The sequence below is a fragment of the Beta vulgaris genome, chromosome 4, assembly GCF_026745355.1.
Source record: "Beta vulgaris subsp. vulgaris cultivar EL10 chromosome 4, EL10.2, whole genome shotgun sequence".
Classification (NCBI taxonomy): Eukaryota; Viridiplantae; Streptophyta; class Magnoliopsida; order Caryophyllales; family Amaranthaceae; genus Beta; species Beta vulgaris.
The window spans coordinates 65448017-65459736 of record NC_079205.1 but is presented as its reverse complement, the minus strand read 5'-3'; the positions used below and the strand labels follow the sequence as shown (position 1 = coordinate 65459736).

The following is an 11720-nucleotide window of genomic DNA, read 5'->3' as shown; positions in this document are numbered from 1 at the left end:
GAGTTATAATTATTACCCTTGACGTAAATATTACCCCTCAATATTTATTATGAAATTATAATTATTAAAATTTGTCCTTTGAAAAATAATTATTCTAAATTATCTCTTATGATAAAAAAAATTAACAAAAAACAATATACTATTTATATACCCGCCTATAAACAATTTTCACCACTAATATATCTAATAGTCTTGTTAATTGTATATGAATAATAAAATAATAGACAATAATACAAGTATAATACAATATAATCATTGTGCGTGGTACTTTAATTAAAATTCTAATAATAACATAATCAGCTAATAGTGGTATGAAAAATAAAATAACAGACAATGATACAAATATTTATTGATCATGTACAATTTAGACCTCATTGGAACTTATTAGACCCGATTAGACCTGATTGGAACTTTTTTTTTTGTACGAATCGAAACGACATAGGGCTGAATCTCAATGGATCGTAGCAGCAAGGCCAACACCTAATTGGAACTTATTGCACCTAATTCATACTTATTGGACCTTATTAGACCTTATTGGAACTTATTGCACCTGATTGGAACTTATTGGACCTTATTACACCTGATTTGAACGTATTACCCTAATTGGACCTTATTGAAAATTATCTGAACTGAACTAGACTAATTTGAACTAAACTGAACTTATTAGACTTTAAATTTAATTTATTAAGGTGAAGAGAACACACCCTTATTGTGTAGTTTTGGACCAAGTTGATAGGTCGTGTATGTCCAAATTATCCAACCAAATACTAGGTACAATCTTTATTATACACCCGATTGTATCGAGCATGGTACATTCAAGGTTATTTTTTTTTTCTTATTTGTAACTCTTATTATGCTAATGTGAAGTCTCAGATGAGCAAATTAACAAAAAAAATAGCCTTGTGTAGAGGTGGGCATGGGTCGGGACTGTTTGGGTCTGGCTCGTTGTCTGCCACGTGGGCCTACCACAGTTAAGAATTTTTATTTCAAGTCTGACCCGACCAAGCACGATCCCACCAATGTCAAGCACGAGCCCACCAATGTGGCACGTGGACGAGACCCTCCCCCTTTTTTTTTTCTAAACTGCCAAAAATCTAAGAGCAAAACAACATAAAACACGAGTCAGACCCACATGGTTGTGCCGGTCAGTGGAAAAATTCTAAAATTTTGAGCCCGCCACTCACGGGCCTGGGCCGGTCTGGTCCATGCCCAGGTCTAGCCTTGGGTGTACCTGTAACTCCCCTAGGTGTGTAGGATCCCACTAATAGATATTGTCCTCTCTGGATCCTGGCCCGCAATCGCAAGGATTTGCTTTAATCCAAGACCGAACTCATATCTAAAAGACATTTACTAGGTTGAGGTGTCCACTTCTAAATAAAGAATGTTTCATTCTCTTCAACTTCCGATAAGGGATAGCCAATATCTTAGACATTCTCCCCTTCTTTAACGAGTTTGCGTCCCAATAGACACTACAAGACATTGAAATAGGTGTTGACTCTGATAAAACATGTAATATTTCTAGGTGTGCAGGAGCCCACTAATAGACATAATCCTCTTTAGGACATACTTCATCCGTTTTTTTATAGATGCTACATTTCCATTAAATGAAAATGTCGTAATAGATGCTACATACCATAAATGGATTCATTTTCACCATAAAAATCTTAAAATACTATTAAAAAGTTGGTGGTCCCCCACCTTCTCTTTCTAAATACTCATACTTTTTCTTTAACAAATGGTTTTTTATTCAAAAAGTGGTGGTCCCCTACTTTCTCTCTCTACCTTTCTTAAAAACCCCCCATTTTCTCTATGTAGCAAGAAGAAAAATACGAAGGAAGTAGCACGCAAGGATTTGCTTTGACGCAAGACTGAAGTCATATCCAAAAAACCTCTGCTAGATTGAGTTGTCCACCTTTTAACAAAAAAAAGGCTTCTACACACCTAAGTGTGTTAAAACACCTTGATATATGACGAATAGATTCAATAGTAGGCTAGTAGTCTGATAGCTAAGGGTAACATTACTAAAAGGTGAGCAAAATAGCCGTATATTATTTTTCGTATTTGGAATTAATTAGGAATTGTTGGTTTTTGATTCAAAACACGTTCTTGGTACAATGGCTGGAATTGGTCCTGGTTCCTAATAAGTATTGGTACTTAAAAGTGGTACCATTTTGTATTGGTACTTAAAAGTGGTACCAAGAACACAAACAACTCTTGTTACTCCTTTTGAGTTTGTATTTTACAACGAACTATATTTACTACTTCCTCCGTTTCTTTTTACTCGCTACACTTCTCATTTCACGGACTCCTAGGCAATTTTTGGAGAAGAGAGAGGTAGAGAGTAAAAAGAAAAGGGACCCATGTGGGAGGAGAGAGGTAGAGAGAGTTTATTGCCCAAAAAAGAAGTGTAGCAAGTAATATGAAACTTCCCATAATGGAAAGTGTAGCGAGTAAAAAGAAACGGAGGAAGTACATCTACACTTTGGAAGAAAATTATTAAACGTCGCCCTCCAAAATTACTTAAAATCATTCGATCTACTTTTAGTAAAGTATTTTACCTCTTCTCTGTTTTCCACCACTCGCCGCCACCACCACCAGCCACCACCAAACACCACCGCCGACAGCCACGTCCTCCACCACCCAGGTATTTTTTTTTTAAAATCGATTTTAAGCTACTGACGCATGAATCTATGGAGATACGTCGCCGGAATCAAGTTGGGGAAGATGAAATTCTTGAACGTTTCTCTCTCCTAACCCAAATTAACACGAATTACAGTAACCTGTACTTGTAAACAAATTCATGTGCGACTTGTTAAAGAGGGTGCTTTTAATGGTTGATGCTTTTATAGGAAATATGCTAGTGGTTGCATATTCAAAGACTTTTAATTTGTTGAATGATGCACAGAAGCTGTTTGATGAAATTCCTAAGAGAATAGTATCCTCACAGTATCTCCCATTACCATAATCAAGGAGCGGTGGGGCTAAAGACAGAGGATAGAGAGAGGACTAGAGGTAGGGGTGGTGGGGATGGAGTGGCGGGAGGTGAAGGGTGGTGGTTTACGGAAAAAGAAAGAAAAAGTTATAAATGTAATTTTAATTTTTTTGTAGCGATTTTTAGTAATTTTGGGACAACGAATGTTAATTTAGCTTTGGAATTGTGCATGAGTTGTTAGTTCATTAATGTTCGAGTTCCAATATCATGGTTCTTCATGTAAGATAGTATGTACTCTTATAACTTATTTGTCTAAAATTATTAGTATTATTAAGTAATATTAGATAGTTAATTATCATATAAGACTTTAGTTCAATTCTCAACTTATATTGGTTATTCTTATGTCGTTCTTCATACTTCCCTTCGTATGCACTCGCTATAATATTAAAGAAAAGTAATTGTTGTGTTGCACTAATTTTTTATTAATGATATACATGTAAGGCTTTATTCTCTTCACCTATTTTTATTTATTGTAAGATGATGTAAATAAGGGTTATGCTTAAGTTTGCATATAAGACATAAATACATTGCTTAAAATGAAAATTAGTTACTCCCTCCGTCCCATAATATAGTGCTCACTTCTCATTTTTCACAAGAATTAAGAAAAATGGAAAGAGTTTTAGGATTTCACAAAAATATATATTTAAGTGAATGTTTATTGGGTGTTTTTGTCTTGGAACTAGCTTTTTTCTTCTTTTTTCTTTAAAATAAAATGAAAGAGCAATAAATATGCCTTGGAATGGTGTAAAACAATAAATAGGGGAACATATTTTAAAAGAAAGTAGGGGTATTTTGGAAAGTTTTATGTAGAAATGAAGGATAATATAGTCCAAACAAATTGATAAAAAAGAAATAGGCACAACATTTTGGGACACCCAAAGAGGAATGCAAGCACTATATTATGGGACGGAGGGAGTATCAATTTATGACGTAAGTTTGCATTAATTTATGCAATAAATGATTAGTTAATGCTTGTTTTTTTTTTTAAAGCTTCTTATATGCAACCTTTAGGATTGCATATAGCATTTTCCTATAAATAATATTAATATTAAAGGCTTATATTCACTGGTTAAGCATGCATATACTCACTGTTTATTCAAAGAGTAGATATGAACTTTTCTTCATCCAAGAATGATGTCACTTAGACGAGGTATAAATATACATATTCAGGCCAAAATCATCAAGCCAACTTTTGTACTAATTAGGTTACGAACAGGATTAATGTCACACAAATAACAAACAAATTACCTGATGTTTAATTTAAACAAAATGAAAACAAGTTCGAGGAGCTACCAACAGACTATACTCTACTACATATATACATGCATTATTCAAAATGCTACGAAAGAACATTAAACTTCTAAAGAGAACAAACTAGCTTAGTTACTGGGATGATTGACAATGCCTCAAGCACTCAACACCCCTACTTGAGCGAAGAATCAAACCACAATATTATTCAAACAAACCTTGATTTGAAAATCCTAGGAGCCTAAATTTGAATGTTTATGCTCTTCTGGTGATCACTTCATCTTCAACTACATCTCCATCAAATTTGGTCTCCACCTCCGACTTATGACTAGTTTCCAAGAAATTAACGGGTTTGTACCATTGAGCAAATAACGAATATATGATAAAATCGATAATTGTAAGTCCCGCAATTAGGAAATAGAAATTCTCAATATGGCCGTGATTTAAATTCTCAGGGATCCATCCGGGATTATCTCCCCTCGCGGTGAATATCATGACCATGTGTACAAGTAGACTGCTAACATAATTTCCAAAAGACATTGATGCCATGCATAGCGAGCTGCCGAAAGATTTTATACCGTCGGGAGCTTGTCCATTGAAAAATTCAAGTTGTCCTACGTACATAAAAACCTCAGATGCACCCACTAGGACATATTGTGGGATTTGCCATAACACACTAAGTGTGCTACTTCTTTCATTTGGGACAACACTTTTAAGCCGTGCAATTTCAGTGATCCCTGCTGCTAACATGGCTAGCATACCAATGAGTAGACCAACTCCCATTCTCTGAAGCTCGCTTAATCCTTTAGGATTTTTTAATAGTCTTCCAAGTACGGGGACAAGGATATGGCGATAAACGCCTGTGCATATTAGAACACTAACAATGTCGAATATTGACATGCTTGCTGCAGGTATATGAAACTTTCCGATTTTCGTGTTCATGACATCACCTTGCTCAACAAAGAGGGAAGCCATTTGAGTGAAGATCACTGAGTAGATGATGGTACACAGCCAGAGAGGTAGGAGCTTTAGGACACATTTGGCTTCCTCCACTTGCGTGACTGTGCAAATGCGCCATGGATTCTTCGGTCCCAAATTGTCTTGCTGTGTTAATGTGGCTGCCTTATCCAAAAACCTGCATTTGTGTACTCATTTGATTCAGTCTTCAATATTTCAAGAAGCAAACAACTTTTAATAAATTTTATCTACCCAAAATCATGACGTATGACTGATCTAATAATTTTTGTCCACTTGCAAAATTTAACAAAACATAATAAAACAAATCAAATCTTAAGATATACCAAGTGTAAGTATGACTACATGAATCTTTCGCTAACAAACTAGCCACAAAGAAATTCTATAAACAATAAATATTTGTTAGAACGCATATCTATTCTAGAAATATAAGTAAAATAAAAAATAGACTCAATATGCCACACTTACTTATAGTTCTAGAAACACTTTGACAACATTTATGTAACGAACCTATTTCATTTCTTGTAAAAAAGATTCGAGTTTTCATTTAAATCCTACGAAGTTGATACTTTCATTCAAATCCCCTCCCGACAATGAGACTGAATACTAGGTAAAGTACCATTGTCTCTTCCTATAAGTTTGACATTATTTTTATACTCCATCTCTTACTATTTTTATGCCAACTTATCTAAAGATGCACAAGCAATTAAAATAAAAAATCATAGAGCTTTTATGCGTACCGAAAATGATCACTATGAACAATCTTCCTACTTCCTTTTATAGCAGACTCAGAACCTTCCACTTCATAAAGCTCATTTGGACGAGCTCTTTGCACATTCCACTTCCTATACGCGGCAACAAACACCTGGGCGACGCGTGGCAAAGGGTTACCGTGCGCCTTAATGAACCGATACCTTGGAGATCCAGCCACAAAAAGAACAACTCCCAATACAGCAGAAGCAGTTGATACCCAAAAGCCAAAAGTCCAAGAACCATTGTCCTCAAAATACACCAATACAGTGTTGGAAAATAAGGATCCGCAGTTGAGTGCAAAGTAGAAGTAGCAAAAAAATGCTGCTTTTGAGCTCTCTCCTTTTGGATCAGAGTCATCGAATTGGTCTGCCCCAAATGTGGCACAGGTTGGCTGATGCCCTCCATATCCCAATGCTACCATATAGATTGATATGTAGAAGATTATTTCACCTACTATAGACGTTTCATGACACTCCAATTTACCATCACCGCAACCTCTCGGCTTCAACAGGAAAATCCACGATGATATAGAAAGTAGCACCAACCCCTGGCCAAAATAAATCACAATAGTAATAGGTCATTAGCAACTTGTATTGTCAACAAAAAGTAGCAAATATGATATACTTAATTGTAAATAAAATGCTTCTCTTTCTTATCGATTCATCTATTTTATAAATGGGCAATATTATATATGAGTAGAAGATGTTGATTAGATTTGTACTTCGAAGAATTGACAATGCAAGGAAAAGGAATTTTGGTGACATACCATGAGAAGAATGAGTTGAAAAACAGTGCAGGTCAAAAAACGACCCCAATAAGAATCGCTAAGAAAGGCTCCCACAAGAGAGAACAAGTAAACAGTGCCAGTCCAAATACTGACGTTGTTGGCAGCAGAAGCATTGTCTTGTCTTAGTACTCTTGTCAAGAATAACACTAAGTTGACACCAACTCCAAAGAATGCTAATGTTGCTAATGCCTGGTTTGCTACATCAAAAAAATACATATAACTATTTAAAAATACGCAGTTATTTGTATATATATATATACAAAAACTACTTTGTCCATCTTTTAGTTGCAATAATTTGATTTTTGCTCATGCTACTAATTTTTTTTACTATATGTTAGTTAATTTATACAAGAAATGTTATCTAATATTATACATTGAGATAAATTGAATAACATCTTGCATGATGAATTCGATTTATTTATGTAAGTCAAAAATTCTGATTACAAAAAGTCAAAGTGTTACGGACATAGTATATCCTTATAAGTGAAAACAATGATGTTTATTATTTTGTTTAAATATATTTTTCTAATATTATGCAAAGCTTTCCAACTCCACGATCAAATGCAACTATTGTTATAATTCTCTCTTAAAACCAGCATTATATAGCTAGAACTCATCATATTGTTAGTCGATGACAAAAAGTGAACATAGAGAAAGGTAGAGAATTGATACCTAAGATGATGAATGCACATAACCATCCTCCTTTTCTCTTCTTAATAGAAGGGGTAACTTCATTTGTTTGAGTTGTAGGAGAAGAACTAACATTTTCCCCTTCATTGTTATTATTCACCTCATTATTGTTGTTATCTTGGGTGTCTAGTTCATCACGCTGTTGAATTACATCTTCCCTTGCCTATATCAATCATTATTTTATATAAGATATATAATAAGGAACGAGTATCATGTTAGAGTTGGACATACATATTACTAGTAAATGAATAAACATACGTCAAAAGTAGAATTTCTCTCTATGCAATCATACACTTACTTCCTCTATATAAGAACATTACCTTAGAATTGGACAAAATATTAAAAGTAAACTATAAGAGAGCATAAATTACAAAAGAGCTCCCTAAATGCATAAATATATTTTCTTCCTCTACGTATCAGCGTCGTGTTAGAGTTGCACACTTATATTACGAGTTAATAGTAGAAAAACACATATTATAATTTATAATTTGTTGATGGATAGAGTTTATTTCAAACAAAATGCATCTACTAACCTTCTCAGCTATACCAGGGACGTCGCTAGGGGTTGCTGCCATTGGAAATTAATCCTGTGAATAAATTGAACAAGAAGTATGAAATATACTTGTTTTGGTTGAGCAAGAATAGGAACAACATTCGACAAAGTCTAACAGATCCGAAAAAACGACATGTACAATTAATCTCATTATTGATTATTTCAAACAATTCCATCGATACAAATAATGAAAACCTCTTTATTTGCGATAATAGTGGCAGTTTTTGTGTCACTAATTGCATAATATGATTTCTCTTCTTTTTATCTAAACGTGGATAGTAGTGATTCTAGTTAATTGGTTATATAAGATTTTAAATATGAAGATTATGTAAGACTTTAGCTCTAAATTACTATCACAAGCGAACAAATTATTTTGTTATTTAATATTTTTGTACCACGATTGATTATAGTTTTCATCTAGTGAATTTCATAATCTAATTTAAACTTCGTTTACTCGATCTTTCCAGATAAACAAAATTTTATAAAAATTAAACTATTATTGTTTCGTTACTACGAAATTCAATAACAATCCAAAAATGAGATCAATTTCAATAGTATTGTCTATTCTATACATATCCAGATAGGGTCGAGTCATTAACTTATGCATGAAAGAATTTCGTAAGATGAGAGAAACATAAAATGCTAAGGAATTATAGAGAGAGAAAAATAACTCCAAGTAAACGATTAACTTATACATGACTCATTATTCGAGTGAGTTACCAAATACTCAAATCCTCGCCATATTTGAAAAAAATTAGAGCATAATTTTATAGAAAATATAATGAACATTAATAAATAGCTTTAAAAAAACAACTATGAGCAATTATGATGTTATTACTTTAATAAATGGATAAATAATTACCTCCAATTTATTTTTTAACTTTGTTTGCACAAATTGAAATTCGTGTAACTTTGTTAATCAGGAAAAAACACTCTGGAGATGGCGATGACAACTTCAATTGAAAATGAATTAATTGCTTCAATTTAATCACCACTACTACCACTAATATCCTCAATGCAATCGCTCCACCTTCAATATCACTATGTACTGACCCAATAAATCCTATTGTCATTTATGGTTACACCACCAAATTTTAAATTCTTTTCGTTCTCTGAAAAAAAAAAGTTTTCTTTTATAGATGGTGGGAAACTCTCCTAATAATAATTTGGATTAGGAGATGAGTTTGATTAATATAAGCTGTGAAGTGTAACAAACTTCCCTAAGAATACTCCCACACTTTCTCTGACTAAACTTAAATTTTCAAAGAGAAAAATTCAATCAGATCCTGTTGAGTATTTTTCACATTGGATGCTTAATTAGTGTGAGTGTTCCTGAAATTTGGGAAATATTAGTTTTGATAAGATTTCTAAATTTAGCATATTACTACTCATAAGTGAGCTTTTTGTGGTACAATATTGACATTAAGTGGATATGTTTTTTAAATTAAGCAATTAGATATAATCTTCTAGATTTATTAAACAGATTATATACTCAATTAAGTGGTCATTGTTTAAGATATTTTCCCCAAAAAGAAGAATAAAAAGCTACTGTTATTATCTATTATTGTTTAAATTGCTCGCTATATTCCCCTAAAAAAATTGCTCGTTATATGCACAAAATAAAAATGTTGATTCTTTATATAGCATTAATATATATTATTTAAAATCATATACTTCCTCTATTGTCACCTAAAAAATACTTTGGCTTCTGGAGTATAACTAAAAGAAAACGATGAAGTATATTTTATCACTTAAAAACTCATTATATTTTATAATTTTTAAGCGATACAACATTTTTTTAAATAAAGGGATATAATTTTCTGCCATGAGAGAAGCTACTAATATCATCGTTTACAGGAATAGTATGTAGAGCAGAAGTAGTACTAGTGTCAATATAAAAAACAGATGCAACTAGATAATCGACATTTGTTATCCAATCCACCGCTTGATTTTGTTTCTATATAGATATATCTAATATTCCGCCTATTGAAGGAATTGAGTAGAATCTTGATATCTTGGAATATATGTGCTATTCGATCTAAGGAGGGGACCACCCGCCTTTAATAACGTTGATAACAAGAATATTGTCACCTTCTAATTGTAGATGTTAAATGTTTTCTTGAAGAGAGGGCTCCCATGCTGTTAGTAGGGAGGAATTGTTAGTCGCCGAGGAGTTAAAATGGGGAATAATGGAGGGGTGCTAGCTATTTGGCACCGATTGACAGTATTACGAAGATTTCATTCTAGAAGAAGGAAGTTTACTTTATGGAGGATATGCGATGCATACTTTGTTTTTCATTCTTGATACAACATAGTTTTTTTTAAGGGAAAATTAGGTCGAAATATTATTCCAAATCAAGATTCGCCAAAGGTATGGCATTTTGGGGAATATGATCCATACAAACTAGTTCAGAACTCCCACAAATATTCCACCTTGCGTCCTTGCCACCAAATGAGCTACCGTATTTCCGATTCTTTTAACATGGGAAAAATAAAAACTACTATAACATTGAAACAACTTTTTATTATCATCATACAGCATAGAAATTGGAGCACACCCCCTTGATCCATCTGCACAGCCTTGACCACACTTAGAGCATCCCCCTCAAGCCACACTTTATCAAATCCACATCTACGAGCAACCTGCAAACCGTATCTAGCTGCTGCCACTTCAGCCATAACAGCATCCCAGCTAGCCTCAATCCTCTTTGTTGCTGCCATAATAACCTTCCCATTATCATCATGTAATACAGCACACCAGGTGGTGGTTAATTGGTCCATTGAGCTGCACCTACTATCATACTTCTTCCGTTCATAATACTCGCTACACTTTTCATTGTGGGAAGTTTTACATAACTTGCTACACTTCCTTTTTGGGCAATACACTTCCTTTTTGGGCAATAAACTGTCTCTATCTCTCTCCTCTCACATGAATCCCTTTTCTTTTTACTCTCTCCTCTCACATGAATCCCTTTTCTTTTTACTCTCTACCTCTCGCTTCTCCAAAAATTGTCTAAGAGTCTTTGATCAAATGAAAAATGTAGCGAGTAATATGAAACGGAGGAAGTATGTCTGTATGTGTGATAATAGTTGAAGAGAATGTTACCTGCTTCTTGTACATACCATATTCCTCCAACGTTTTCAAGAAATTTGCTGCCATAACATGTGCATTCAACCTCTCCTGGGCATGATACAACCTAGTTTAAACTTCCTCTTTTGAAGATTTTCTTCTCTCTCTAAACTGTTTATTTACTCTTTATCACTCTTCTCTCTTTCATTCCTTTACTCCACCTCTATTGACTGCTCTTCTGTCCCCAAAATTATACTTCTGCAAATAAAAAAACATTGTGTCAGATAAATCACCATAGTTTTGTAACAGTTAGATATATCTAACACAAGTTTTCGTGTAACAAATGTTATTTGTGTATATAACAAATATTGGTTGCGTATGTAAAACTATTGGTTGTTTTTCTTATAAGAAATAAGAGGAAAATAACACAAACAATATATTTACATACACAAAAAATCTAAGTGATATACACGAACAATATATGTTATATGAAAACTTATATCTAACACATCTAACTGTTAGATGTTATCATCTCTCTAGTTTTGTAGTATGGGACAAGATTGGGGAGAATTTGGTTATTAATTGGACTCTTTAATTTAATTTATACTATTTTTTTGCTTGATATTTTTTGTATGGACTTAGTAAGGACATG

General features: G+C 33.5%; 1 protein-coding gene across 1 annotated transcript; it reads right to left on the bottom strand.

Moving 5' to 3' along the window:
• Positions 1–4495: 4495 nt before the first annotated feature.
• On the bottom strand, positions 4496–10779 carry LOC104889899 (protein NRT1/ PTR FAMILY 7.1). The gene is made up of 6 exons (XM_057394187.1): positions 10536–10779; positions 7979–8013; positions 7428–7608; positions 6735–6952; positions 5956–6515; positions 4496–5375 (listed from the first exon to the last, which is right to left on the bottom strand). The coding sequence occupies exons 1-6, from the start codon at positions 10777–10779 to the stop codon at positions 4496–4498; spliced, it is 2118 nt and encodes a 705-aa protein (XP_057250170.1).
• Between the last annotated feature and the right edge of the window lie 941 nt (positions 10780–11720).